This window comes from Ranitomeya imitator, chromosome 4, assembly GCF_032444005.1.
Source record: "Ranitomeya imitator isolate aRanImi1 chromosome 4, aRanImi1.pri, whole genome shotgun sequence".
NCBI lineage: Eukaryota > Metazoa > Chordata > Amphibia > Anura > Dendrobatidae > Ranitomeya > Ranitomeya imitator.
This window is the reverse complement of record NC_091285.1, coordinates 712,623,963-712,651,667: the sequence shown is the minus strand read 5'-3', so window position 1 is coordinate 712,651,667 and position 27,705 is coordinate 712,623,963. Positions and strand designations below refer to the sequence as shown.

The following is a 27,705-nucleotide window of genomic DNA, read 5'->3' as shown; positions in this document are numbered from 1 at the left end:
TTTGGACAATTATGCCTACATTTGTAGATAAACCAATAACTTTATTACAGCAGCAAATGTAAACTAGCAAAATTACAAAAGAAAAAAGAATTAAAAAAAATTTAGTACAAGAGGCAAGAGCAAAAATGTTCATAAATAAGTATAATCGCAGGCTAGAGACGCAACAAGTGTGCTTGTGGCACTGAAATAATAGGTACTTGTATGTTTTGACATATACTAAGCTTACTCAGCTGGATCAATACAGAAATGATTTATTGACAGAGAAGGAGAGAGAACCACGGACTATTCTGAAGTGCGAAGATATGCTTGAGGAGCACAAAGCAGAAAGAACACTGAAGATTGCGGTACAGTAAGACTGCATGTTATTGTCGGATCATTGCAAGCAGGGATTAGTGCAGAGACTCGATCCAAACAAGATGAATTAGTCCACACAACACAGTACAAATAGTTGCTGAACAACAAAAGAAAGAGGAGATAAGAATCAACCTTCCCCTGCTCCGAAGCGCTGCCACAAGTAAGCCGCTTGAGGGAAGAGTAAAAGGAACTGATAATGAAAGTAGAAAAAAGCTTTAACCCATCATTAAATGTGTGAGTACAGTTAGTTGGATAAGACTGATAGAATAAAACCAGTAATGTGCAGCTGAGTGTGAGTGCTCAAGAACAAAGAGTCCAAGAATAATTAAAGCCGCAATAGAGAAAACGCGGCATATGTTGATAGTGCTGCAATGTGGAAAACCCATAGAAAAAAAGCACAAAGGTAGTCAATATATTGTGCAATATAAGCATGTGATTTTAATAATCACTAAAGTGAAATAGTCTCATTCTAAAAATGAATTCCTGCAACTAAATGGATGTAAGTGGTATGTGCCAAACATGTAAAATAGCAGAGTCAAACCTAAAAGAAGCCGTATGAAGGGAAACTCTGTGCACAATGTATGTATATTGAGTGAACTAACAGTGTTACATTAATAAAATAGACATAAAAATGAAAAGAAATATGTATGATATAAATATATAAGGGAGCCTAGTCTCCAGAAACGCGTTGAGATTCTTGCCCATATGGTTGTGCTGAAGTCTGTATCTTCCATGTTCAAAGTTTGTAAATAAAGAAAAAGCTTTTTTACGGACTCGGTGAAGCTGGACATTTCTTTCTTTTTCTGGATCTTGCACGCCTGGACACAGCGGGTCCGTGCTCCCGAGGTTTGGTTGCTGAATCACGGGTGAGCTGGTTTATGTTCCTTCTTACTAAGTTTCTTGTGTTTCCGTGCACTCCGTGGCAACATATCTTTACTCTTTATCAAGAGGGCAAATTTATACTTTCTTCAGCACTTCCTAAATATTTCATCCAATATGGACACTGGAAGCAGACAGGATAAGGCTGCAAAATTATTCTCAATATCCACAATGGATTCTAACTCCACGGTGTTTAATTCTGACACTCAGCTGGAAGAATTATTTTCCTCAATGTTAAAGGAAAACCGCACCTGGTGGAACCTTAGTTCCTTGAAAAATTACAAGGATAAAAATGTTATTCCTAGAGGACTAAGGATTAAGAAAATACCAAGCACAATTTATTCTGACAAGTTTGTCAAGGACTGGAATGTTATTCTCTCAGATTGCTCACTGAAGTTGATTTCTCTTATTATACGGGAAGAGGAAATTGCTTTATCTGAACTACAAGACAATATTGAAGCTGCAAAAAAAGAAATTAACAGCGAAATGTCTAAGGAGCATCTAAAGAACTTCTTTGCTCAAAGTGAAGAAAAAATCTGCAAAGCAGAGATGAAAATAATGGATATGAAAAAACGCAAATTGGAACGAGATTTAAATGACTATTCCCTGGATCAAGTTTATGAGTGGGGGAGATGGGAGAATGTGAATAAATCCTCCAGATCTATACTGAGACGTTCCAAACATCATTTTAATCCCCATTATTCACCTAAACAAGTGACTTTCAGCTCATCTGAGCTAGATACTTCAGCTGGAGCTACAGAGGACTCAGATGTGGAAACAGCACAAGCGTCAAAAAACTTGTATTTCAAAAAGAACAAGCGTCCACCATACTTCAAAAGAAGAAAATACGAAGAAAAGGAAGGAAGCATCAATCCAAACAAAGGAACACAGAGATGCCACCTGAGGACTCCACATTAGGTAACTTTGACGTCATTAATTTGTCCTCTTTTCCACTCACCCCGGATCAACAGGTTTTGCTTTCGTACGGACTTAATTTCGTTCCCAGTTGTAATTTTGATATGTTTTCTACTATTTGTGATGTTAATAAATTTATTAGAAATATCACACTTAAGTTACATTTTGAGGAACAAATCAATTCCACTAGTGAAGATAGTGTTATACCAGTTAACCAATTTAAATCACTCAGTTTTAGGGAACAATTATTGCTCACATGCTTGCAAGACCTCGATTCTGAGAATCTTGATTGTGTTCCATTGAATTCTCATTTACACATAACAAACCCTACATAGTAACATAGTAACATAGTTAGTAAGGCCGAAAAAAGACATTTGTCCATCCAGTTCAGCCTATATTCCATCATAATAAATCCCCAGATCTACGTCCTTCTACAGAACCTAATAATTGTATGATACAATATTGTTCTGCTCCAGGAAGACATCCAGGCCTCTCTTGAACCCCTCGACTGAGTTCGCCATCACCACCTCCTCAGGCAAGCAATTCCAGATTCTCACTGCCCTAACAGTAAAGAATCCTCTTCTATGTTGGTGGAAAAACCTTCTCTCCTCCAGACGCAAAGAATGCCCCCTTGTGCCCGTCACCTTCCTTGGTACAAACAGATCCTCAGCGAGATATTTGTATTGTCCCCTTATATACTTATACATGGTTATTAGATCGCCCCTCAGTCGTCTTTTTTCTAGACTAAATAATCCTAATTTCGCTAATCTATCTGGGTATTGTAGTTCTCCCATCCCCTTTATTAATTTTGTTGCCCTCCTTTGTACTCTCTCTAGTTCCATTATATCCTTCCTGAGCACCGGTGCCCAAAACTGGACACAGTACTCCATGTGCGGTCTAACTAGGGATTTGTACAGAGGCAGTATAATGCTCTCATCATGTGTATCCAGACCTCTTTTAATGCACCCCATGATCCTGTTTGCCTTGGCAGCTGCTGCCTGGCACTGGCTGCTCCAGGTAAGTTTATCATTAACTAGGATCCCCAAGTCCTTCTCCCTGTCAGATTTACCCAGTGGTTTCCCGTTCAGTGTGTAATGGTGATATTGATTCCCTCTTCCCATGTGTATAACCTTACATTTATCATTGTTAAACCTCATCTGCCACCTTTCAGCCCAAGTTTCCAACTTATCCAGATCCATCTGTAGCAGAATACTATCTTCTCTTGTATTAACTGCTTTACATAGTTTTGTATCATCTGCAAATATCGATATTTTACTGTGTAAACCTTCTACCAGATCATTAATGAATATGTTGAAGAGAACAGGTCCCAATACTGACCCCTGCGGTACCCCACTGGTCACAGCGACCCAGTTAGAGACTATACCATTTATAACCACCCTCTGCTTTCTATCACTAAGCCAGTTACTAACCCATTTACACACATTTTCCCCCAGACCAAGCATTCTCATTTTGTGTACCAACCTCTTGTGCGGCACGGTATCAAACGCTTTGGAAAAATCGAGATATACCACGTCCAATGACTCACCGTGGTCCAGTCTATAGCTTACCTCTTCATAAAAACTGATTAGATTGGTTTGACAGGAGCGATTTCTCATAAACCCATGCTGATATGGAGTTAAACAGTTATTCTCATTGAGATAATCCAGAATAACATCCCTCAGAAACCCTTCAAATATTTTACCAACAATAGAGGTTAGACTTACTGGCCTATAATTTCCAGGTTCACTTTTAGAGCCCTTTTTGAATATTGGCACCACATTTGCTATGCGCCAGTCCTGCGGAACAGACCCTGTCGCTATAGAGTCCCTAAAAATAAGAAATAATGGTTTATCTATTACATTACTTAGTTCTCTTAGTACTCGTGGGTGTATGCCATCCGGACCCGGAGATTTATCTATTTTAATCTTATTTAGCCGGTTTCGCACCTCTTCTTGGGTTAGATTGGTGACCCTTAATATAGGGCTTTCATTGTTTCTTGGGATTTCACCTAGCATTTCATTTTCCACCGTGAATACCGTGGAGAAGAAGGTGTTTAATATGTTAGCTTTTTCCTCGTCATCTACAACCATTCTTTCCTCACTATTTTTTAACGGGCCTACATTTTCAGTTTTTATTCTTTTACTATTGATATAGTTGAAGAACAGTTTGGGATTAGTTTTACTCTCCTTAGCAATGTGCTTCTCTGTTTCCTTTTTGGCAGCTTTAATTAGTTTTTTAGATAAAGTATTTTTCTCCCTATAGTTTTTTAGAGCTTCAATGGTGCCATCCTGCTTTAGTAGTGCAAATGCTTTCTTTTTACTGTTAATTGCCTGTCTTACTTCTTCGTTTAGCCACATTGGGTTTTTCCTATTTCTAGTCCTTTTATTCCCACAAGGTATAAACCGCTTACACTGCCTATTTAGGATGTTCTTAAACATTTCCCATTTATTATCTGTATTCTCATTTCTGAGGATATTGTCCCAGTCTACCAGATTAAGGGCATCTCTAAGCTGTTCAAACTTTGCCTTCCTAAAGTTCAATGTTTTTGTGACTCCCTGACAAGTCCCCCTAGTGAAAGACAGGTGAAACTGCACAATATTGTGGTCGCTATTTCCTAAATGCCCAACCACCTGCAGATTTGTTATTCTGTCAGGTCTATTAGATAGTATTAGGTCTAAAAGTGCTGCTCCTCTGGTTGGATTCTGCACCAATTGTGAAAGATAATTTTTCTTGGTTATTAGCAGAAACCTGTTGCCTTTATGGGTTTCACAGGTTTCTGTTTCCCAGTTAATATCCGGGTAGTTAAAGTCCCCCATAACCAGGACCTCATTATGGGTTGCAGCTTCATCTATCTGCTTTAGAAGTAGACTTTCCATGCTTTCTGTTATATTTGGGGGTTTGTAACAGACCCCAATGAGAATTTTGTTACCATTTTTCCCTCCATGAATTTCAACCCATATGGACTCGACATCCTCATTCCCTTCGCTAATATCCTCCCTTAAAGTGGACTTTAGACAAGACTTTACATAGAGACAAACCCCTCCTCCTCTCCGATTTTTACGATCCTTTCTAAACAGACTGTAACCCTGTAAGTTAACTGCCCAGTCATAGCTTTCATCTAACCATGTCTCGGTTATTCCCACTATGTCAAAGTTACCTGTAGATATTTCTGCTTCTAGTTCTTCCATCTTGTTTGTCAGGCTTCTGGCGTTTGCGAGCATGCAGTTTAGAGGATTTTTTTTTGTTCCAATCTCCTCACTGTGGATTGTTTTAGAAATGTTCTTACCTCCCTTCTGAGTATGTTTTCCTGGGTTGTCTTTGTTCGAGTCTAATGTTTTTCTTCCCGTCCCCTCTTCTTCTAGTTTAACGCCCTCCTGATGAGTGTAGCGAGTCTTCTGGCGAATGTGTGTTTCCCAGGTTTGTTGAGGTGTAGTCCGTCTCTGGCGAGGAGTCCATCATACCAGTAATTCACACCGTGGTCCAGGAATCCAAATCCTTGTTGTCTGCACCATCGTCTTAGCCAGTTGTTTGCATCAAGGATCCTGTTCCATCTCCTGGTGCCATGCCCATCTACTGGAAGGATAGAAGAAAAAACTACCTGTGCATCCAGTTCCTTTACTTTCTTCCCCAACTCTTCAAAGTCCTTGTAGATTGTCGGTAGGTCCTTCCTTACCGTGTCATTGGTGCCAACATGTATCAGAAGAAATGGGTGGACGTCCTTGGAGCTGAAGAGCTTTGGTATCCTATCGGTCACATCCTTGATCATCGCACCTGGAAGGCAGCATACTTCTCTTGCAGTTATGTCCGGTCTGCAGATGGCTGCTTCTGTGCCTCTCAGTAGTGAGTCTCCCACCACCACCACTCTTCGTTGCTTCTTGGCTGTACTTTTTGCTGTCACTTGTTGCTGTGTGCCCTTTTCTTTTTTGCTTGCTGGTATTGCTTCATTCTTAGGTGTGCCATCTTCATCCTCTACAAAGATTTGATATCGGTTCTTCAGTTGTGTGGTTGGTGATTTCTCCACGGTCTTCTTGCTTCTTTTGGTCACATGCTTCCACTCATCTGCTTTTGGAGGTTCTCTGACACTTTTTGCACCTTCTGTGACCAGTAGAGATGCTTCTGTTCTGTCTAGAAAGTCTTCATTCTCTTTGATGAGTTTCAAAGTTGCTATTCTTTCTTCCAGACCCCGCACCTTTTCTTCTAAAAGGGCCACTAGTCTACACTTCTGACAGGTGAAATTGGATTCTTCTTCTGGTCGATCTGTGAACATGTAGCACATGCTGCAGCTCACCATGTAGGTTGTCACATCTGCCATGTTGCTCCTAGATCCTGCTGACTTGCTGTGTGTTTTCCTTCTTGTGTAATCTACTCAGCCAAGCTCTCTTGCAATAATGTCCTACAGGCGCGCGGTTTGGTGATGCTTTTCGAAGCAGCTGGTCCCGGCTGTACCCAACGATCTTCTAGCTTAGGGAGACTTCTCATTTTTATCCTGTGCAATCTAGGAGACCTGCCATGGATAAATTTCAGAATGCTGTGGAATTGGAATTAAAATCAGTTTCTGAGAATTCTCTCAGAAAACATTTAACCAACTCCAATTTAACACCAAATTTAAAAATGGCTTATGAACAGTTAAAAAATAACGATAACCTTGTAATCAAAAATTCAGATAAAGGTGGTTCTGTAGTCATCATGAATAAAATAAATTATGTGAGTTGGGTAGAAAATATGTTGAATGATGAAGCTGTCTATGAGCGCTTGAGTAATAATCCTACACAGACCATCAAAGTACGTACCCATAAGATCTTTGATGAAGGTTTTCATTTGGGCTTTTTTAGTAAAAAAGAAATGGAATACCTTAAAGTGGAAAATCCTGTAATTCCCATCCTATATGCCTTACCCAAGAACCCATAAAGGTATCAATCCCCCTCCTATGAGACCAATTGTCTCAGGAATTGGTTCCTTGGGTGAGAAACTAGGTGAGTGGTTGGATTCACTTCTCCAGCCGCTTGTTCAAAGGATTCCAGGTTATTTAAGGGACAGTTCCGATGTACTTAATGCCTTACAGGATTTCACTTGGTGTAGTGGGTTTTCTTGGATCACCACAGATGTGATTTCTCTCTACACATCTATACCTCACAAAGTGGCCTTACATGCATTAAAATTTCATCTACAAAAATATAGTAATTTTACACAAGAACTTCAGGACTATATTTGTGATGTTGTAATTTTTCTCATTTCTAACAATTATTTTTGCTTTAATGACATCTTCTACAGACAAACTAATGGTGTGTCTATGGGGGCTAAGTATTCCCCGTCTCTCGCCAATCTCGTTATGAGCTGGTGGGAAGAATTATATATCTATACTGTTGACAATCCTTTTAAAGACCACATATTGTGGTATGGTAGATATATTGATGATGTCATCTTAATTTGCGGCCCTGATTTTTCTGTTGCAGACACATTTGAATTTTATTTAAACTGTAATTTTTTCAATCTAAGACTTACGGTGTGCCAGGATTCCAATGAGGTTAATTTTTTGGATTTGAGATTAAGAGGTATTCATGGAGATGTAGTCACAACTTCCACCTTCAGAAAAAGTACTGCAGGTAACACTATCTTACATGCCCATAGTCATCACCCTAAACACACAATCAAAAGCATTCCGGTGGGCGAAATGATTAGAGCAAAACGTAACTGTAGCTTACAAACAGATTATAATACTGAGGTAATCCAAATTAAATCAAGATTGAAACAGAGAGGGTACACCAACTGGAATTTAAATCGTGCTGAGAAAATAGTGGAGGGGAGACCGCGTTTTTATTCAAAACCAAAAAGAAAAGAACGAATTAATACTGGTCCAGTTACATTAGTCTTACAATATAACAATCAGTTTACTGCGATTAGGAAAATCATTCAAAATAATCTATATATTTTGAGAGAGGATCCCGAAATAGCAAATGTCTTAAATAAAGGCTTTCGAATCGTTTCAAGAAGAGCGCCTTCTTTAGGTAAAACACTCTCACCTAATTGTTTAAAATCTCCACAGTCTAATCCTCAGAGCTGGCTTCAAACAAAAGGTTTTTTTTAAATGTGGACACAAAGTTTGCAAGACTTGTAAATTTTCTTTAAAATGCTCTAGTTTTATGGATACTAGTGAACAACACACATTTCCCATAAAACCCTTTTTGAACTGCAATACTTGCAATGTAATCTATATAATCGAATGTGTACTTTGCTGCTTGAAATATGTCGGCAGCACTAAGCGTCAGCTCAAAACCAGAATCAGGGAACACATCTGCGATGTAGAAAATGCCAGCTCTGATAGGAATATTTCACAAGTTTCCAAGCACTTTTTAGACTGCCACAGTGGCAATCTGGAATCATTAAAAATTTATGCCATAGAAAAAATATATAAACCACAAAGAGGGGGAGGATGTTGAAACCTTATTGAGGAGCAGGGAAGCTTGGTGGATGTTAAAATTAAATACCAGGGTTCCAGCAGGTTTAAATAAAAGAAAAGACATGATGTTATTTTATTAATTATCACTTTTTTCTTTATTATTTACACTTTATTTTTATAAATAGTTTAAATTTTATTTTAATAAAGAACAGACATATTGTATACATATCTCACAAAAGGTCATTCATATATTTATATATTTATATCATACATATTTCTTTTCATTTTTATGTCTATTTTATTAATGTAACACTGTTAGTTCACTCAATATACATACATTGTGCGCAGAGTTTCCCTTCATACGGCTTCTTTTAGGCTTGACTCTGTTATTTTACATGTTTGGCACATACCACTTACATCCATTTAGTTGCAGGAATTCATTTTTAGAGTGAGACTATTTCACTTTAGTGATTATTAAAATCACATGCTTATATTGCACAATATATTGACTACCTTTGTGCTTTTTTTCTATGGGTTTTCCACATTGCAGCACTATCAACATATGCCGCGTATTCTCTCTTGCGGCTTTAATTATTCTTGGACTCTCTGTTCTTGAGCACTCACACTCAGCTGCACATTACTGGTTTTATTCTATCAGTCTTATCCAACTAACTGTACTCACACATTTAACCCTGCTGTTCTGTTGGTCAAAAATGACCGACTTTGAACTTCGATATTCTTTAAAATATTCAAGATGCGGCTCTGAAACCCGTGGCCGACCGACCCATCCTCATTTAAGTCAATCAACCACAAGTTTCAGAACCGCATCTTGAACACCCCAAAAAATACCAAAGTTCAAAATAGGTCTCCCCAGACCGAAGAGAACAGCAGGGTTAATGATGGGTTAAAGCTTTTTTCTACTTTCATTATCAGTTCCTTTTACTCTTCCCTCAAGCGGCTTACTTGTGGCAGAGCTTCGGAGCAGGGGAAGGTTGATTCTTATCTCCTCTTTCTTTTGTTGTTCAGCAACTATTTGTACTGTGTTGTGTGGACTAATTCATCTTGTTTGGATCGAGTCTCTGCACTAATCCCTGCTTGCAATGATCCGACAATAACATGCAGTCTTACTGTACCGCAATCTTCAGTGTTCTTTCTGCTTTGTGCTCCTCAAGCATATCTTCGCACTTCAGAATAGTCCGTGGTTCTCTCTCCTTCTCGGTCAATAAATCATTTCTGTATTGATCCAGCTGAGTAAGCTTAGTATATGTCAAAACATACAACTACCTATTATTTTAGTGCCACAAGCACACTTGTTGCGTCTCGAGCCTGCGATTATACTTATTTATGAACATTTTTGCTCTTGCGTCTTGTACTAAATTTTTTTTTTATTCTTTTTTCTTTTGTAATTTTGCTAGTTTACATTTGCTGCTGTAATAAAGTTATTGGTTTATCTACAAATGTAGGCATAATTGTCCAAATTTACAATAATAATTTTTTATTCATGTACATTTTCTTATTTATAGATTTCATTGTGTAAATCTTTTTAAATTTGTACAATCATTTGTATATTTTTGCTTTGTTGTTATTTCTTGTTTTATATATGTATGTTGTTCAGATAGATTACTGTGTTGGGCAACATTCAATACATGTTCATCTTACGCCCACTTTTTAATTCAGTTACTTATCCCACCGGTGTGCTTTCCGGTGTAGGGTTATTTAAGTGGGATACATGGGTCTTTTAGAATGTCATGATTAAGGGAGCCTGGTCTCCAGAAACGCGTTGAGATTCTTGCCCATATGGTTGTGCTGAAGTCTGTATCCTCCATGTTCAAAGTTTGTAAATAAAGAAAAAGCTTTATCACGGACTCGGTGAAGCTGGACATTTCTTTCTTTTTCTGGATAATGCGATTAATCCCCAATCCCCACAGTTTTAAGCGTGCCCTAAATACTCATTTGGTCAGACTGGCCTACCGCCTCAATGCATTAACGTAGCGATCCCTGTGTGGCCTATTTAACAAAAAAAAAAAAAGTTCTCATCCACTTTATGCAGTATTAGCCCTCTGTGTCTGTACTGCTACATACTGGTTCATGCAGCTTTACATGAACACCCGAGCCTTACACTATGGCCGGTCCGAATAACTATAGCAATTGTTACCATCCACCTCTTGTGTCTCCCCTTTTCCCCATAGTTTGTAGCTTGCGAGCAGCAGGGCCCTCACTCCTCCTGGTATCTGTCTTGATCTGTATTTCTGTTATGCTGTAATGTCTATTGTCTGTACAAGTCCCCTCTATAATTTGTAAAGCGCTGCGGAATATGTTGGCGCTATATAAATAAAAATTATTATTATTGTTTTCAAGATATCCTTACCTTTGCACAAAGTGCTGTAATCATTATGTGTGTAGGTGATTAATTTATCACCTGTGTAGTACAAGGAAATCCTGAAAACATGACCTGTTTGCAGCCCTTGAATGCAGTTTGACACCCCTGATCTTGGGACTTCAGAGCATAATAAAGTACATTGGATTAACATTGAATGCTTTTTATGGAATTTTTATTTTTTTTTACCAAATCTAAGTGAGTTAACAAGTTCAAATTTCATCAGATTCACTCAGAAATAGTAAACAATCATACTATGTCATTTCTAAGTAATTCTAATAAAAATGTTTACTTGAACAGGTATAAAAGCCTCAAGGAGCAGAGGAAACCCTTCATCGACATGGTAAAGGCTTACAACTCTGCACTTATTCTCTTGCCGGCCTTCTCGTACGGAATGAATACTGAAGTCTCTCTCCGCACGCTCTATTCCTTGGAAGACTTCGACATGAATAACCGGGTGGTTTTCTTTAATCCTCAATATCTCCAAAGCCTTGCATCTTACTGGAAAGGCATTGGGCTTAAGTTCCACCGTATGTCCTCAGGTCTCATGTTGGCCAGTGCAGCCTTCGAGGTTTGTGAGAAGGTAACACTCTATGGTTTCTGGCCATTTTCTGAAGATCTTGATGGGACAACGATTCTTCACCACTACTACGATAACAAACTTCCTTCGCGCGGTGTCCACTCTATGCCTGACGAGTTTTATCAGTACTTGATGATGCACAGTCAAGGATCTCTGAAGCTCCAACTAGGGCAATGCTAAGGAGTATTGTAAATGAAGCTGGTAATAATAAGACTGTTTACAGAATAAGGATTTTTTTAAATGTATCTTAGAAGGCTAGTAGAAGACCGAGAAAATCCTAAAAACAGATAAAGTAGTATGTGATCTCAAAGTCATTGTACAGAAAAAGTGGAACCAGGGCTTGGGACAATGGTAATTATTAGTGATGAGCGAATATACTCGTTACTCGAGATTTCTCGGGCACGCTCGGGTGACCTCCGAGTATTTTTTAGTGCTCGGAGATTTAGTTTTAACCCCTTCGTGACATGCGCCGTACTAGTACTGCGCTGCCGGCACTGCATTAGTGCCAGCAGCAGTACTAGTACGGCGCACCGATCACCGCGGTCTCGCGCTGAGCGCTGCGGTGATCGGGTGCGGGTGTCAGCTGTATATGACAGCTGACACCCCACAGCAATGCCCACGATCGGCGCTATCACCGATCGCGGGCATTTAACCCCTCTGATGCCGCTGTCAGTAGTGACAGTGGCACAGAGGGGGATCGCGCAGGGACAGGGGCTCCCTGCGCTCTCCCACCGGAGCAACGCAATGAGATCGCGTTGCTCCGGTGACCCGGAAGGAGTCCCCGGATCCAAGATGGCCGCCGGACTCCTTCCGGGTCATGAAATGACCTGGCTAGCCGGCGCCTGCTGAGAGCAGGCGCTGGAAGCCAGCTAAACTGCATGTCAGATCGTTGATCTGACAGTGTGCTATGCACAGTGTCAGATCAACGATCTGATCTAATACAGAGATATCCCACCCTGGGACAATGTTAGAAAGTAAAAAAAAAAAAAAATAGAATGTGTAAAAAAAAATAAAAAAAAATCCCCAAATTAAAAAAAAAAAACATTTCCCAATAAATCCATTTATTTATGTAAAAAAAAACCAAACAATAAAAGTACACATATTTGGTATCGACACGTCCGTAACGACCCGCTCTATAAAACTATCCCACTAGTTAACCCCTTCAGTGAACACCGCAAAAAAAAAAAAAAAAAAACAAGGCAAAAAACATTGCTTTATTATCATACAGGCGAACAAAAAGTGGAATAACAAGCGATCAAAACGACGGATATAAATAACCATGGTACCGCTGAAAACGTCATCTTGTCCCGCAAAAAAAAAGCCGCCATACAGCATCATCAGCAGAAAAATAAAAAAGTTATAGCTCTCAGAATAATGCGATGCAAAAACAATTATTTTTTTATATAAAATAGTTTTTATTGTGTAAAAGCGCCAAAACATAAAAAAAAATACATAAATGAGGTATCGCTGTAATCGTACTGACCCGAAGAATAATACTGCTTTATCCATTTTACCACACGTGGAACGGTATAAACGCCCCCCCCTAAAAGAAATTCAGGAATTGCTGGTTTTTGTTCATTCCGCCTCCCAAAAATCGGAATAAAAAGCGATCAAAAAATGTCACGTGACCGAAAATGTTACCAATAAAAACGTCAACTCATCCCGCAAAAAACAAGACCTCATATGACTCTGTGGTCCAAAATATGGATAAATTATAGCTCTCAAAATGTGGTGATGCAAAAACTATTTTTTTGCAATAAAAAGCGTCTTTTAGTGTGTGACGGCTGCCAATCATAAAAATCCGCTAAATATCCTGCTATAAAAGTAAATCAAACCCCCCTTCATCACCCCCTTAGTTAGGGAAAAATAATAAAATGTAAAAAAATGTATTTATTTCCATTTTCCCATTAGGGCTAGGGTTAGGGCTAGGGTTAGGGCTAGGGTTAGGGCTAGGGTTAGGGCTAGGGTTAGGGTTGGGGTTAGGGTTTCAGTTATAATTGGGGGGTTTCCACTGTTTAGGCACATCAGGGGCTCTCCAAACGCGACATGGCATCTCAATTCCAGCCAATTCTGCTTTGAAAAAGTAAAACAGGGCTCCTTCCCTTCCGAGTTCTCCTGTGTGCCCAAACAGTGGTTCCCCCCAACATATGGGGTATCAGCGTTCTCAGGACAAGTTGGACAACAACTTTTGGGGTCCAATTTGTCCTGTTACCCTTGGGAAAATAAAAACATAGGGGATAAAATATCATTTTCGTGGAAAAAAAAATATTTTTTATTTTCACGGCTCTGCATTATAAACTGTAGTGAAACACTTGTTGGTTCAAAGCTCTCACAACACATCTAGATAAGTTCCTTGGGGGGTCTAGTTTCCAATATGGGGTCACTTGTGGGGGGTTTCTACTGTTTAGGTACATCAGGGGCTCTGCAAATGCAACATGACACCTGCAGTCCATTCCATCTAAGTCTGCATTTCAAACGGTGCTCCTTCCCTTCCGAGCTCTGCCATGCACTCAAACGGTGGTTCCCCCCCACACGTGGGGTATCAGCGTACTCAGGACAAATTGGACAATAACATTTGTGGTCCAATTTCTCTTGTTACCCTTGGGAAAAAAAAATTGCGGGCTAAAACATAATTTTGTGGAAAGAAAAAATGATTTTTTAATTTTCACAATGCTACATTCTAAACTTTAGTGAAACAATTGGGGTAAAAGTGCTCACCACACATCTAGATAAGTTCCTTAGGGGGTCTTCTTTCCAAAATGGGGTCACTTGTGGGGGGTTTCCACTGTTTAGGCACGTCAGGGGCTCTCCAAATGCGACATGGCGTCCGATCTCAATTCCAGCCAATTTTGCATTGAAAAGTCAAATGGCACTCCTTCCCTTCCGAGCTCTGCCATGCGCTCAATCAGTGGTTTATCCCCATATATGAAGTATCGACGTACTCAGGACAAATTGCACAACAACTTTTGGGGTCCAATTTATCCTTTTACCCTTGGGAAAATAAAAAATTGGGGGCAAAAAGATCATTTTTTGTGAAAATTAATATAAATTTTTTTTTACGGCTCTACATTATAAACTTCTGTGAAGCACTTGGAGGTTCAAAGTGCTCACCACACATCTAGATTAGTTCCTTAGGGGGTCTACTTTCCAAAATGGTGTCACTTGTGGGGGTTTTCACTGTTTAGGCACATCAGGGGCTCTCCAATCGTGACATGGGCTCCGATCTCAATTCCAGCAAATCTTGCATTGAAAAGTCAAATGGCGCTCCTTCCCTTCCGAGCTCTGCCATGTGTCCAAACAGTGGTTTACCCCCACATATGGGGTATCGGCGTACTCAGGACAAATTGTAAAACGACTTTTGTGGTCCAATTTCTCCTGTTACCCTTAGTAAAATGAAACAAATTGGACCTGAAATAAAAATTTTGTGAAAAAAAAGTTAAATGTTCAATTTTTTTAAACATTCAAAAAATTCCTGTGAAGCACCTGAAGGGTTAATAAACTTTTTGAATGTGGTTTTGAGTACCGTGAGGGGTGCAGTTTTTAGAATGGTGTCACTTTTGGGCATTTTCTGTCATATAGACCCCTCAAAGTCACTTCAAGTGTGAGGTGGTCCGTAAAAAAATGGTTTTGCAAATTTTGTTGCAAAAATGAGAAATCGCTGGTCAACTTTTAACCCTTATAACGTCCTAACAAAAAAAAATTATGTTTCCAAAATTGTGCTGATGTAAAGCAGACATGTGGGAAATGTTGTTTATTAACTATATTATGTGATATAACTCTCTAATTTAAGGGCATAAAAACTAAGAGTTTGAAAATTGCTAAATTGTCATAATTTCCGACAAATTTTTGTTTTTTTCACAAATAAATGCAAGTCATATCGAAGAAGTTTTACCACTATCATGAAGTACAATATGTCACGAGAAAACAATGTCAGAATCACCAGGATCCGTTGAAGCGTTTCAGAGTTATGACCTCATAAAGTGACAGTGGTCAGAATTGTAAAAATTGGCCCTGTCACTTAGGTGAAAACAGGCTTTGGGGTGAAGGGGTTAATCACCTCAGCTGAATGATTTACAGCTACTAGACAGCCTGAGTACATGTGGGGGTTGCCTGGTTGCTAGGGAATCCTCACATGTAAGCTGGCTAACAGATGTAAATCATTCAGCTGAGGTGAGGAAAGCTAAATTTCCGAGCACTTAAAAATACTCAAGGTTCACCCGAGCGTGCTCAGGAAATCTCGAGTAATGAGTAATTATATTGCATAGGGGTGCAGTCACCCTCAAGCAATGGGAATCACCATTTTTTACTTGCCATAAAGCAATCTATGTAAGACTAAGGTTGAGCCCACCATATTGCTTGAGGAAGAACCACACAGGTCCCCTAGAAAAAGAGACAATCCTTTTCTTATAATCTTTATGAACTTTGTGAGAAAGACCAATAATGTACTAGAGAAATTTGTGAAGATTTCTAGAATTTATCCATTTGTGACCAATCCATTGACCGCTGATTAGAAATATTATTCATCACTGTGAATTCAACCCACAAAATTGAATTAAGATTTATTATAATTACTATTTATTATATTTTCCTTACTTTTTGGCTGTGATTTTACCATTTTCTCCCACATCAGGACTGCAATTAAACAATGTGACAAAGATGGTTTCATCAATCAATGTGAAGAATTTTATTGAGTGGATATATTGCAAGCACACACATATACAGTATATTTAAAGATATAAATAGAAGCTTCGCCCCTCCCTCCACTTCTGCTGTGACTTAAAATTAACAGTATTGTTATCGTCAGCATTAAGGTTCAAGTATTAAAAACATTTTTTTTTTTTTTTATAAAACGTTACAAAAACATTAGCAAATATGTAGGGGAGGGAGGGTGGGACAATTGCTTCCAGAAGGTCAGCCGGGGAGAAAGAGGAAGGGACTGACCCCGACACCTGGATTTAACCCTTGTGGGTGTGGCCGGACACCCCTTCCTCTCTCTTCCCGTTGGTCAGCTGGGCGTCCCAATTAATGCATCACCTGTGGGAGTAGTGTGAGGGGGGAATTGGCACTGCACGGTGTTTCTTTGGCTTCATCTATAAGGGGCTCCGCAGTCAGAGGCACATTCCCTATGCGGTACCGTGCCTACCAGACTGCGGAGACCCGTGTGTCGTAAATAGTGCCTTCCCCCCTACCACCAATCCCGAAAAGATAACACAAACAGGCTTAGATGGGTTGAACTAGTCAGTCACAGTTTATTAATTTGATAAGCAGGGAGGGGCAAATTACATTTCGCAACGGGCTCACAGCCGTGGGCCCAGTCTGCGACCGACAGGTGGCCAGCCAATGAGCTGCTACGAAGCTTCGCCCCTCCCTCCACTTCCGCCACGGAGGATCATGTGTACTACCTACACGTGACTCCGACCCCCACCCATCAGCAATAGGGCCTGCTCGATACCGTCTTGTAGACCTGACAAAAATATATCGAGCCCAATGTCCGTGAGATGAATGCCGTCGGGCCTCAGCAGTCCTGATTTGTCGCCTTCCAGTTGGTAGTGGCAAACTACAATGCCGAATTTTGATTTTACAAATCTTGCCACTCTCAGGTTGACCTTTTTTCTTGATCATTCTAAGCCTCTTGGGTCCTTAGCCCCGTGCCAGACCGCTCGTGGCACCATCTCCGACCACACCAGTATCATATCGGGCAATAGGTGGAAGAAATGCTCGATATCAGCTGTCATCGTTGAACTGAGATCAATACATCTTCGTTTTCCCAGATCGTTGCCACCAGCGTGCAAAACTAGTATCACCGGCCCTCTGGCCCTTTTAGCGATATCGATGACTTCTGGGAAGATTTTTGGCCACTGTAGCCCTCTTATCCCTCTCCAGTTGACCACTACGTTCTTGAAGCCTAGATTCACTCCCCCAGGCCGATGTTCGGCCCGCTTCTTTGCCCAGTAGATGTATGAATGTCCAACCACCCAAACTGCAGGTTTTTTAGTGCCTGGAAAAGACAAGATATGTTACTTAAGCAGGTCGGGTCTTATGTATCTGGCAAAGCATGCGGATTTCCATCGACCTAATCGCTGAACTTCAGCCTCGGGGATGCCAGCCTTAGCTGCCTCGGTGGCGGCCCCTATACGGAAAGAATGTGTACTGTATTCTGACGGATCGACACTAACGGCTTCAAGACATCGATTAAAAATTGTGTGGAACTGGTATTTGGTAAGGGGAGAGCCGTCTGCGTGAGACAGAAATAATCTACCCACGCATTTCATAGCCGTGTATCTTTTTACTACGTTTAGTGGGCATACGGGGCCATCCGACGACTTAACGAGGACCCGCGTCCCTCTCCCGGCGGGATCGCATTTGGATTTGCGCACCCTAATGCGCAGTGCCCCGTTACATATGACGAGGTCTTCGTTGAGTAGCCCTCCGTCTAGTGAGGTTTTTGAACGTGGTACCAGCTCACCGATCCGAAGCGCTCCGAAAAATGCGATGGCAAACGCGGCTGACACTGGGACTGACTCGTAATGGGAGGTGCATACCGACGGGGAAATCGTGATAATATCGTGTAGGAAACTCAAAGAAATGTGACGACGGCACTCCTGACTGGGTTGGAGCCTTTTCCAGCCTTCAACGGTTTGTCTGATGAAAAAGTATTTAGTCACGTCTGCCCACCCCGAAAGCTGGAAGAAAAAGGCTATTCCCGAGAGGTGTCGCTGCGCCGATGTTCCCGACGTGCCTCTTTGCCTGAGCAAATTCAAAAGATCGACCAGCACTTCGCATCTCGCACGATCGCACCTATCAACTGGTCTTCCGTGAATTAGTGAGCACCACGCGTCCCACAACTTACCGTAAACCTGCCAGGTAGCCGGCGTAACTGATGCAAGGATCAGCGGCATCAATGATTGGCTACTGTATCCAAAAGGAGTGTTGGACACTGGACACCCGATGGTTGCGCGGTCGGAAGGAGAGCTTTGAAGTCCTGCCAATCGGAAAACAACAGAGCGTTAACAAGGTTATTATTAACCGACGTAACTGTGGCGCGACACCAGATGTTGTGTCTCAGGCATAGTAATGACAGGCGGCGTAGCAGTGCGAGTAAAGGTGGGGATGCAGAAGACATGCTGTTCAAGCTCTTTGCTGTGCCGGGGTGTTTTGTGGAGAATCTTATGTTCCTGTTCTCTAGTTGCGCGCCCCAGAGCTCCACTGCTGCTACGATCGCAAAGACTTCTAGCAGGGCTGGGTCGTGGCCCCAATTGGCGGCGGCCCACGAGGCTGGCCAGCCCGCTTTGCACTATTGGTCTTGGTAGAATGCCACAAACCCGTCTCTGAGATTTCCTCCCACTGCTAGCCCCAGCTCTTCGCTTGGCATTTCCTGCGACATGAGGCAAATGTGGCCATTGTAGGAATTTAGGAATGTTTTCCAGACTGGTAAATCTTCCTTCAGTGTGCGAGTAAGCCTAATCCTATGGCCTGGCTGGGAGATGCCCTTCGTCGCCAGCGATAAATGGCGTGAAAAGGTTCTGCCCACTGGCATTACGCGGCAAGCAAAGTTGAGCAAACCTAGCAGGGACTGCATCTGTTGAAGGGTGACTTTTTTAGCCCCGCTAAAATCTTCGACCATTTGCAGCGTTTTCAGCAATTTATCCTCTGGCAATCTAAAAACCATTGCGTTGGTGTCTATCTCTATGCCAAGGAAAGGCAGCACATTACACGGGCCCACCGTTTTTTCTGTTGAGAGAGGTACGCTGAAATGATTGGCTAGAAATTTAAATTTTTGTAGGAGGAAATAGCAGAGTTTCGAGTCTTTCGGCCCGACGAACAGGAAATCGTCGAGGTAGTGGACTGTCGAATTGCTGCCGGTTTCGTAACGTACTACCCAGTCAAGAAAAGTGCTGAACAGCTCGAAGTAGTGACAGGAGATGGAGCAGCCTATCGGTAGGCACATGTCAAAGTAAAAGAGCTGATCCACCTTACAACCCAACAGGTGGAAGCACTCAGGGTGAATGGGTAGTAGGCGGAACACTGACTCTATGTCCGATTTTGCCAGCAGGGCGCCGGGCCCAGTAGTCCGCACGAGCTCGACTGCCCTGTCAAATGAAGCATAGGTTACTGATGCCTCTTCTGGGAGTATCGTGTCGTTAACCGAATCGCCTTTTGGGTATGAGAGGTGATGGATTAACCGATATTTTTCCGGTTCTTTTTTAGGAACGATGCCCAGGGGTGAGATTCTAAAATTACTGAATGGCAGTGATGTAAATGGGCCCGCCATCCTGCCTAGTTCTATCTCTTTTTGAATTTTTGTGCGTAAGATCTCAGGAAATTCGCGAGCGGATTTAAGATTATCTGCTGATTTTGTTTCACGACTAAAGTTAAAGGGGATAAAGAAACCGAATTTAAAGCCGAAATCGAGTTGCCACGCGGCCTCTTTGTTAGGATAGAGGCTTAGCCAGGGGCCCAGTGTAACGTTCACCGGGGTTATGCCATGTTGGTGCTTGGCGCGTACATCTCGCTGCAGGGTGTCCACCGTCGCAGGCGGAGCAGTCGTGTTTGTATCTACAGGAACCGTGAAAGCGGCAGTAAGTACCCCTCGTTATAAAGCAAGCAGGCCCTTGGTCTCCGTACGACCACTGAATTTTGGCCTGCGGTGGCTGGGTAATTAGTAGCCGACAACGAAAAGGGGGGCTGTTTTTGGGATAGTATAAGACGCAACCAAACGTCCGTCGCTTTAACGCCCCAGCCTAGGTTGGGTTGCATGGCAAGCCGCCTGCGGAATTCTTCGTCGTACCGCCTCCACTCTGACCCGCCGTGAGATTTATATGAGTCATATACTAGGTCTTGGTATATGAAGAGCTCGGAACAGCGTTCCGGGTGTTTTTGACCCATAATGCAGCCTAAGACTGCAAAGGCCTGAAGCCAGTTGTTCATGGTTTGAGCGATCTTAGGTCTGTTTCTCTCGAATCCTGTCCTCCGCTCCTTATCTACGGATTGTTTGTCTTCTGACAATAGCGACCATATATCCACGTAATCGTTATCCCATATTTTTCGCCACCTAGTGGACCGGGATCTGTGGCGATACGTATGCGCGCAGCGCCTATAGGGGGAATGGTGGGGATTTGGGAGGCCGTGGACATAATGCTGTGAGTCTTCGGAGGAGGATGGGGACGGTATGCGGCGTATGCGCCTGTGACTGTCGTGGTTGGGAGATGTAACGGAAGCGCGCTGGCTGTGTGCCATAGCTGGCGGTGTGGGACAGGGTGAAGGCATTGGTGATAAGGCGACGACGTTAGCCGCTGGGGGTGTGAGGGGGGGGACCGTGGAGGGAGTATTAAACAGCTCCGTTTGCATCTGGGTGTATGGGGGTGTCGGCGGCGCGCCATTTATTAGTGGTGTGCATGTGTTGCGTGGGCACGTGTTTGTGTTATACTGTACTGGTTGTGGAGCGCGCCGGTCGGACGAGATGGCCCGATCGGCGCACTCCGCGACCGCGTTGCAGGGTGATAGGCCTGACCCCACGAACCCCCATGCAGGCATTGCAGCGATGCCTGCCGGAAGAGCATTGTGGGACAGGCCGTGGCTGGCGGATGATCTGTGCTGGGGTGGGGGGTGGCTGAGAGGGAGCTGACAAGGGGGACCGGACAGCGCAGCCTGTGAAACACCCCTCCGGATGATTTGGTGGGTGGGGGCCCCCCAGGCTAGCGCCATGGTCGCCGAGAGTGCAGCTGCGTATGGAGCAGGCAGCAGGGAGGGGGATCTGCCTGCGGCTGCAGGGGGCCTGCGGCGCGGCCGGGCTGTCTGGCCGTGCCATACTGCTATGCCGCCGAGCGGCTGGCGCGCCACAGAGTTAACGGAGGCGGCGGGCGGTCCCTCGTGACGCCTAGAGCTCCGGGCCTGCGGGTAGGAAGTGGGGGCGGAAGTGGGCGTGTCCCTGCCGGCCCGCGGTGCGCTCTGGGAGATGGGGCGGGCCTGCATCCTTGAGGAGTGCAGGGGTTGCTCCACGCGCGCTGGGCCCCTGCAAAGCAGGGACCAGAAGTGACCGGGGCCTGCGTGTTTGTAGCAGGAGGGGGGCAGCGTGGACGGGCGCTGTGCTGTGGCACCTCCCGGCGCATAGTGGTGCTCAGCGAGGACGAACTTGTGCGTGGGATGGCTGGATGAGCGCGGCGGCTTGGAAGCGCCGGCTCCACGCCGACATGCAGGCGCTCGGGGGGGAGTGAGGAACACCCCAAGCGTCTACCTGGGAGAAGCGCTGCAGGAGTGCCGGTGGCAGAGGGCAGAAGCCCCGGCGGGGTGGAGGAGGAGGAACAGCCCGCAGCTCCAGCGATGAACAGAGGTGGGTCCGCGGGAGGGGGTGCAGGCAGTCCCGGAGAGGGAGCAGCGGTAGTACGGGAGACACCGAGGTCTGCGGGCAGGGGAGGGGAGATTGTTAGCCCCGGGGCGGCAGGAGAGTGTGAGGCCGTGGGGGACAGTGAATGGGAGGATGAAGCCCTGGTGGATGGCGAGGAGGCTTGAGGGGAGGCTAGGGGGTGGGGAGAGGGCACAGGAAGGTGAGCACTCAGGCCAGAAATAAGCGATCGCAACCATTGCTCACCTTCCTGTGCAGCTCTCCGCTGTATGGCCTCGATCATGGGGTCGGACATGGCAGACGGGATATCTGGGACAATTGCTTCCAGAAGGTCAGCCGGGGAGAAAAAAGGATCGCGGGCTGGCTAATGGTGTCGCTCCCGCCATGTTGATGTGAGGCTGAGTCGTTACCGCTGATGGTGTCACTCAGACAGGACAGGACAATGGCCACACTTGCCTCATGTCGCAGGAAATGCCAAGCGAAGAGCTGGGGCTAGCAGCGGGAGGAAATCTCAGAGACGGGTTTGTGGCAATCTACCAAGACCAATGGTACAAAGCGAGCTGGCCAACCTCGTGGGCCGCGACCCAGCCCTGCTAGAAGTCTTTGCGATCGTAGCGGCAGTGGAGCTCTGGGGCGCACAACTAGAGAACAGGAACATAAGATTCTCCACAAAACACCCCGGCACAGCAAAGAGCTTGAACAGCATGTCTTCTGCATCCCCACCTTTACTCACGCTGCTACGCCACCTGGCATTACTATGCCTGAGACACAACATCTGGTGTTGCGCCACAGTTACGTCGGTTGATAATAACCTTGTTAACGCTCTGTTGTTTTCCGATTGGCAGGACTTCAAAGCTCTCCTTCCGACCGTGCAACCATCGGGTGTCCAGTGTCCAACACTCCTTTTGGACACAGTAGCCAATCAATGATGCCGCTGATCCGTGCATCAGTTACGCCGGCTACCTGGCAGTTTAACGGTAAGGCGTGGGACGCGTGGTGCTCACTAATTCACGGAAGACCAGTTGATAGGTGCGATCGTGCGAGATGCGAAGTGCTGGTCGATCTTTTGAATTTGCTCAGGCAGAGGCACGTCTGGAACATCGGCGCAGCGACACTTCTCGGGAATAGCCTTTTTCTTCCAGCTTTTGGGGTGGGCAGACGTGACTAAATACTTTTTCATCAGACAAGCCGTTAAAGGCTGGAAAAGGCTCCAACCAGGTCAGGAGTGCTGTCGTCCCATTTCTTTGAGTTTACTACACGATATTATCATGATTTCCCCGTCGGTATGCACCTCCCATTATGAGTCAGTCCTAGTGTCAGCCGCGTTTGCCATCGCATTTTTCGGAGCGCTTCGGATCGGCGAGCTGGTACCACGTTCAAAAACCTCACTAGACGGCGGGGTAATCAACGAAGACCTCGTCATATGTAACGGGGCACTGCGCATTAGGATGCGCAAATCCAAATGCGATCCCGCCGGGAGAGGGACGCGGGTCCTCGATAAGTCATCAGATGGCCCCGTATGCCCACTAAAAGTAGTAAAAAGATACACGGCTATGAAATGCGCGGGTAGATTCTTTCTGTCTCACGCAGACGGCTCTCCCCTTACCAAATACCAGTTCCACACAATTTTTAATCGATGTCTCAAAGCCGTTAGCGTCGATCCGTCAGAATACGGTACACATTCTTTCCGTATAGGGGCCGCCACCGAGGCGGCTAAGGCTGGCATCCCCGAGGCTGAAGTTCAGCGATTAGGTCGATGGATATCCACATGCTTCGCCAGATACATAAGACCCGACCTGCTTAAGTAACATATCTTGTCTTTTCCAGGCACTAAAAAACCTGCAGTTTGGGTGGTTGGACATTCATACATCTACTGGGCAAAGAAGCGGGCCGAACATCGGCCCGGGGAAGTGAATCTAGGCTGGACCTCTATATGCCTCCCTCCCCCACCCCCATATTTTTACCATATGCTTTGGCAATGCTAACATGTTCTTAGTCCTGCCAATAAAGCTCATTTGAATTGAATTGATATATACTGTATATATAAAGCATATTTACATCTCTCTCTTGTGTGTGTATATATATTATATACATACAGTGGGTATGGAAAGTATTCATACCCCTTTAAATTTTTTACTCTTTGTTTCATTGCAGCCATTTGGTAAATTCACAAAAGTTCATTTTTTTCTCATTAATGTACACTCTGCACCCCATCTTGACTGAAAAAAGAGAAATGTAGTAATTTTTTCAAATTCATAAAAAAAGAAAACCTGAAATATCACATGGTCATAAGTTTTCAGCCCCTTTGCTCAGTATTGGGTAGAAGCACCTTTTGAGCTAGTACAGCCATGAGTCTTCTTGGGAATGATGCAACAAGTTTTTCACACCTGGATTTGGGGATCCTCTGCAATTCTTCTTTGCAGATCCTCTCCAGTTCCATCAGGTTGGATGGTGAACGTTGGTGGACAGCCATTTTCAGATATCTCCAGAGATGCTCAATTGGGTTTAAGGTCCAGGCTCTGGCTGGGCCGGTCAAGAATGGTCACAGAGTTGCCCTGAAGCCACTCTTTTGTTATTTTAGCTGTGTGCTTAGCGCATTGTCTTGTTGGAAGGTGAACCTTCAGGAAAGTCTGAGGTCCAGAGCACTCTGGAAGAGGTTTTCATCCAATATATCTCGGTACTTGGCCACATTCATGTTTCCTTCAATGACAACAAGTCATACTGTCCCTGCAGCTGAAAAACACCAACATAGCATGATGCTGCCTCCACCATGTTTCACTGTTGGGATTGTATCGGACATTTGATGAACAGTGCCTATTTTCCTCCACACATACCTCTTCTTTTGGGCCACTCTGCCATAAAGACATGACTGGTGTAGGGCTGCAGTGATAGTTGACTTTTTTCTACATTTATTTGCTTGGTCACACTGCAGACTACAGCCAGGTCATTGTAATAGAAGAGCGTGCAAATCTTTGAATTTTTTCGTCCCAGGCATCAGATGTGAGTGCGCCAAAAAAAAATGTCCTTTTTTTAGTGCTATCTAATATTTTGAGGTGACTTACAACATTTTTGGACACCATTTTGCTGTTCCAAAAATCTGTAGCTGACCCAAAAATATTTAGCTACAGTTCTTGGATTTATCACTGTGAGTTATACACCACACATATCGCATATAATTGAGCAAAACATCTTTCAATTTTACTACTCCTTTTTTTGTGTCATAGCCAACTTGGTGACACAATTTTGGTGTGCCCCAAAAAATCAAGGGCACATTTAGATCAGTCTGTTATCTCTGGCTGATGGCTGGTGTATCTGTGGTGGAAAAATATTTTATTGGCAGGCATACGTTGCATAGTTCAGTCTGCTAGCCTTGTTCTAATCATTTTTTATTGTTTTCAAAAATTCACAAAAAACAGAAAATAAAATGTATACAGTCTGTAATGTCAGGCTGAGACCTGGTGTACCTATGTTGGAAAATACTCAAGCTACTTACCGGTAGCGGTGTTTTTCAGGAGCCCATGACAGCACTAATGAGAGAGGGGATCCGCCCTTCAGGGACAGGAAACCTACAGAGATAAAAGGGCGGCACCTCTCTTCCGCATCAGTTGGATTACAGAGCATGAGAGGACCTCCTTGGTTAGTAGCATATAAATAATTTACACATTTCACCCTGTGACTAAACTTAAAAAATTTACATAAATAAGTGATAAGCCATATCAGTAGAAAGGGAGGGAATATAGGAGTGCTGTCATGGGCTCCTGAAAAACACCACTACCGGTAAGTAGCTTGAGTATTTATTCAGTCGCCATGGCAGCACTAATGAGAGATTTACAGAGAAAAGAGTCTTAAGGAGGGACTACTGCTTCCAGCACCCTTCTACCAAACGTGAGATCGCTTGAGCCACCCAGATCTAATCTATAATGCTTAAAGAAAGTGGATGGTGATGACCTTGTGGCCGCCTTACATATAGTATATCCTCAATCGACACCTCCGACCTTTCAGCCCAGAATGTCGCCATGGCCCAAGTGGAATGAGCTCTTATGCCTTCCGGGACTTCTAGGCCACCTGCTGAATAAGCTAAAGAAATCCCTTCCATAATCCATCTACCTAAGGTGTTTTTGGACACCCTAAGCCCTTTCCTGACTCCCTGAAAGGATATGAATAAAGAACTATCTTTTTTCCAGGGGTCTGTTAAAGTTATATACCTAAGCAGACATCTTTTGACATCTAATGAATGGAGTCTGAGTTCTTTTTGATTTTTAGGATTAGGACAAAAAGTGGGGAGATTTATTTCCTGAAGTCTGTGGAATTTTGATGCTACCTTCGGAAGATAAAGGGGATCAGTTCTTAATACTATCCTATCATCTCTAAACTGAATGTATGGAGGCTGTCTAGAGAGGGCCTGTAAGTCACTAACTCTCCTCGCAGATGTGAGAGCGACCAAAAGTGCTGTTTTAAAGAACATGACTTTAATAGGAGCAGATTCTATAGGCTCAAAGGGGGCTTCAGTCAAAGCTGTAAACACCAGGTTTAAGTTCCACGGGGCTAGATTTTTCTTAACAATGGGTCTTGATCTAGCCGCTGCTTTGATAGATCTAGCAATCCAATAATTGTTAGCTAAGTTACAATTATATAATGCCCCTAAAGCTGACACATGGACTCTAAGGGTGCTTGTAGCTAGCCCCATCTCTAGACCCCTCTGCAGGAACTCCAGAATCTTAGTGATACTGACTTTTTGACCCATTTCTGATCCTGAAACAGTCAAGAACTTTCTCCAGACTCTAACATAAATATATGTCGTGGAAACCTTCCTGCTTTTTAATAAAGTATTAATTGGTCCTTGTGAAAATCCCCTTTTCTTTAGTAATGACCCCTGAAATTCCACGTTGTCAGACGTAAATTGGACACTTGTGGATGGAGAACTGGACCCTGGGAGAGGAGGTCTGGGAATTCTGGGAGAATCCAAGGCTGAGAAATGGACATTTTCCTCAGCCACGCAAACCACGGCCTCTTGGGCCAGAATGGCGCTATTAAGATTACTCGAGCTCTGTCCTCCTGAATCTTCCTCAGAACAATCGGGATCAAGTTCAATGGGGGAAAGGCATAGGCTATGTTGAAATGCCATGGAATTAGGAGGGCATCCACCACATATGGATTGTCTCTGGGGTTTAGGGAGCAAAACCGATTACTCTTTTTGTTCTCTTTGCTGGCGAAGAGGTCTAGATCTGTGCACCCCCAAAGAAGTGTGATCAGGTCGAAGACGGTCTGATTGAGAACCCAATCTCCTTGTCCGAATTTCCTGCGACTTAGATAATCGGCCATGATGTTGTGTTTTCCCTTTATATGAAGCGATGTGAGTGACAGTAGATGAGTTTCGGCTACCTGCAAGATACGACCTGCTACTTCCATTCAAGATCTGGATCAGGTTCCCCCTGATGATTAATATAAGCTACAGTTACCTGATTGTCTGAGAATAGCCTGACGTGATGGCCCTGTAAGGACATAAGGAAATGACTCGGAGCTCGTTCTACTGCCAACAACTCTTTAAGGCTGGAAGACAAAATTTGTTCAGAATGTGACCAAACTCCCTGGACCCATATATCACCCATATGTGCTCCCCAGGGGCTAGCATCTGTGGTCACGACCCAAGATACAGTATATGGTTTATCCAGGGAATCCCTGTTCGCAAGTTTGGCGTGCGTAACCACCACCGTAAGGACTGAATAGAGGCATTAGACAAGGAAAAGGTACTATCCAGGTGGCCCTCTAACTGACGAGTATTGCACAATACATCCCACTGTAGGACTCAGCTGTGGTACTGGGCCCAAAGAACCGCCGGGATACATGACGTGAGTGAGCCT

At 43.7% G+C, this 27,705-nt stretch overlaps 1 protein-coding gene across 2 annotated transcripts in view; it reads left to right on the top strand.

The window, feature by feature from the left end:
• Positions 1 to 13,407, top strand: part of LOC138677403 (alpha-N-acetylneuraminide alpha-2,8-sialyltransferase-like) — a 287,030-nt gene extending 273,623 nt beyond the window's left edge. The window contains exon 7 of one of the 2 annotated variants that reach the window (XM_069767498.1): positions 11,223 to 13,407. In XM_069767498.1, the coding sequence (XP_069623599.1) occupies positions 11,223 to 11,682 (460 nt within the window). In that variant the 3' untranslated portion in view covers positions 11,683 to 13,407. The remainder of the gene's footprint in view (positions 1 to 11,222) is intronic. The other variant, XM_069767499.1, reaches the window with a different exon arrangement.
• Positions 13,408 to 27,705: the final 14,298 nt, after the last annotated feature.